Source organism: Dendroctonus ponderosae, unplaced genomic scaffold (assembly GCF_020466585.1).
Source record: "Dendroctonus ponderosae isolate FM_Combo_2020 unplaced genomic scaffold, Dpon_F_20191213v2 Dpon_F_20191213_7, whole genome shotgun sequence".
NCBI classification, from domain to species: Eukaryota; Metazoa; Arthropoda; class Insecta; order Coleoptera; family Curculionidae; genus Dendroctonus; species Dendroctonus ponderosae.
The window spans coordinates 2,803,675-2,804,776 of record NW_026018916.1 but is presented as its reverse complement, the minus strand read 5'-3'; the positions used below and the strand labels follow the sequence as shown (position 1 = coordinate 2,804,776).

At 43.6% G+C, this 1,102-nt stretch overlaps 1 protein-coding gene across 1 annotated transcript in view; it reads right to left on the bottom strand.

Annotated features, from left to right (window-relative positions):
- The window catches only part of LOC109539172 (roundabout homolog 2), a 50,113-nt gene that overhangs the window by 2,117 nt on the left and 46,894 nt on the right, over positions 1-1,102 (bottom strand). Inside the window, 2 exon segments of the mRNA XM_048668058.1 lie at positions 486-722; positions 774-916. Coding sequence (XP_048524015.1) covers positions 486-722; positions 774-916 — 380 coding nt within the window.

Genomic DNA, 1,102 nt, shown 5'->3' with positions numbered 1-1,102 from the left:
AAATTTTGCAATAATCTTACGCCACCCTTGCACAAATCGACGATAATTTTTCTAATTTCATAGACAACAGAAGACTGTATTTTTTCTACATAACCCCCCCCCCTGACTTTAAAACTGGATCGGCCCCTGCGTTAGTTAAGTAGTTTGTCTTTGTAGTCCCGATTTGCTCATCCAGACTTTGCTGATAATTTTCTGTCCCAATTAAATGTGATCCACAAATTGTAATTAATAATTGTTAGTCGAGAGAAATAACAGTTCTAATTAATGAAATGTAACGACGATTTCGGAGCAAGTTTAATTTGAAACATAATAATTATACTCCGGCTTAGATTCGACGCCAAAGGGAACTGTTCCAAGGGTGGAGTGTTGCGTTAATGAGGCCGAGGGTCATGGAATATTGAAATAGATGCCTACTGGAGTTAGGTATACAGTTTCGTTTTTTTATACTTTCCTGAATAAATCGACTGAATTACTGGAAATGTAACTTTGCAAAAGACAGTTCAGCACTTACCAATGAAGACATACGAACTGTCTGGCTTCAGTTCTTTAACCAGCATGAAAGGGGTCTGGACTCGATGGGCAGCGATTACCCAGCCAGTTTGGAGATCCGGACTCCAGTACTCCACCGTGTACCCTACCAGAGTGGAGTCGGATTCATCCGCCTCCCAAGACAGGCTCATGCTGGACTCGGTTGCATTGAGAATGGTAGGCGTTGAAGGGGCCTGAACATGCACAGTTATTATTGTGAAATAAGCACTGAAAAATAGACTCACCAAAGGAAAAGTGGATGGATCGGGGCTGCGATGAAGGGGCGCATTGGCGCCTTCTACCACATTCAGAGACGCCGACCAGGCGCTTTCTCCACTCTCAGATGTGGCTGAGCAGGTGTAAAGGCCGGAATCCTCCATTCTCAAATCTAGAATAGAGTTCGTGATAATCGAATACTGATTTTAGTTGGCTGCAAATTCGTCGGTTTAAATATCGCGCTTTGCTGGACCTCCTCTGTTAAAGTTAGTATGGAGCGCAGTTCTGCTTCCGAATTATTATTATTACTTTCCATCCCAGTTTGGAGCAAGGGCGGATCCAGGGGGGTCATGGGGGT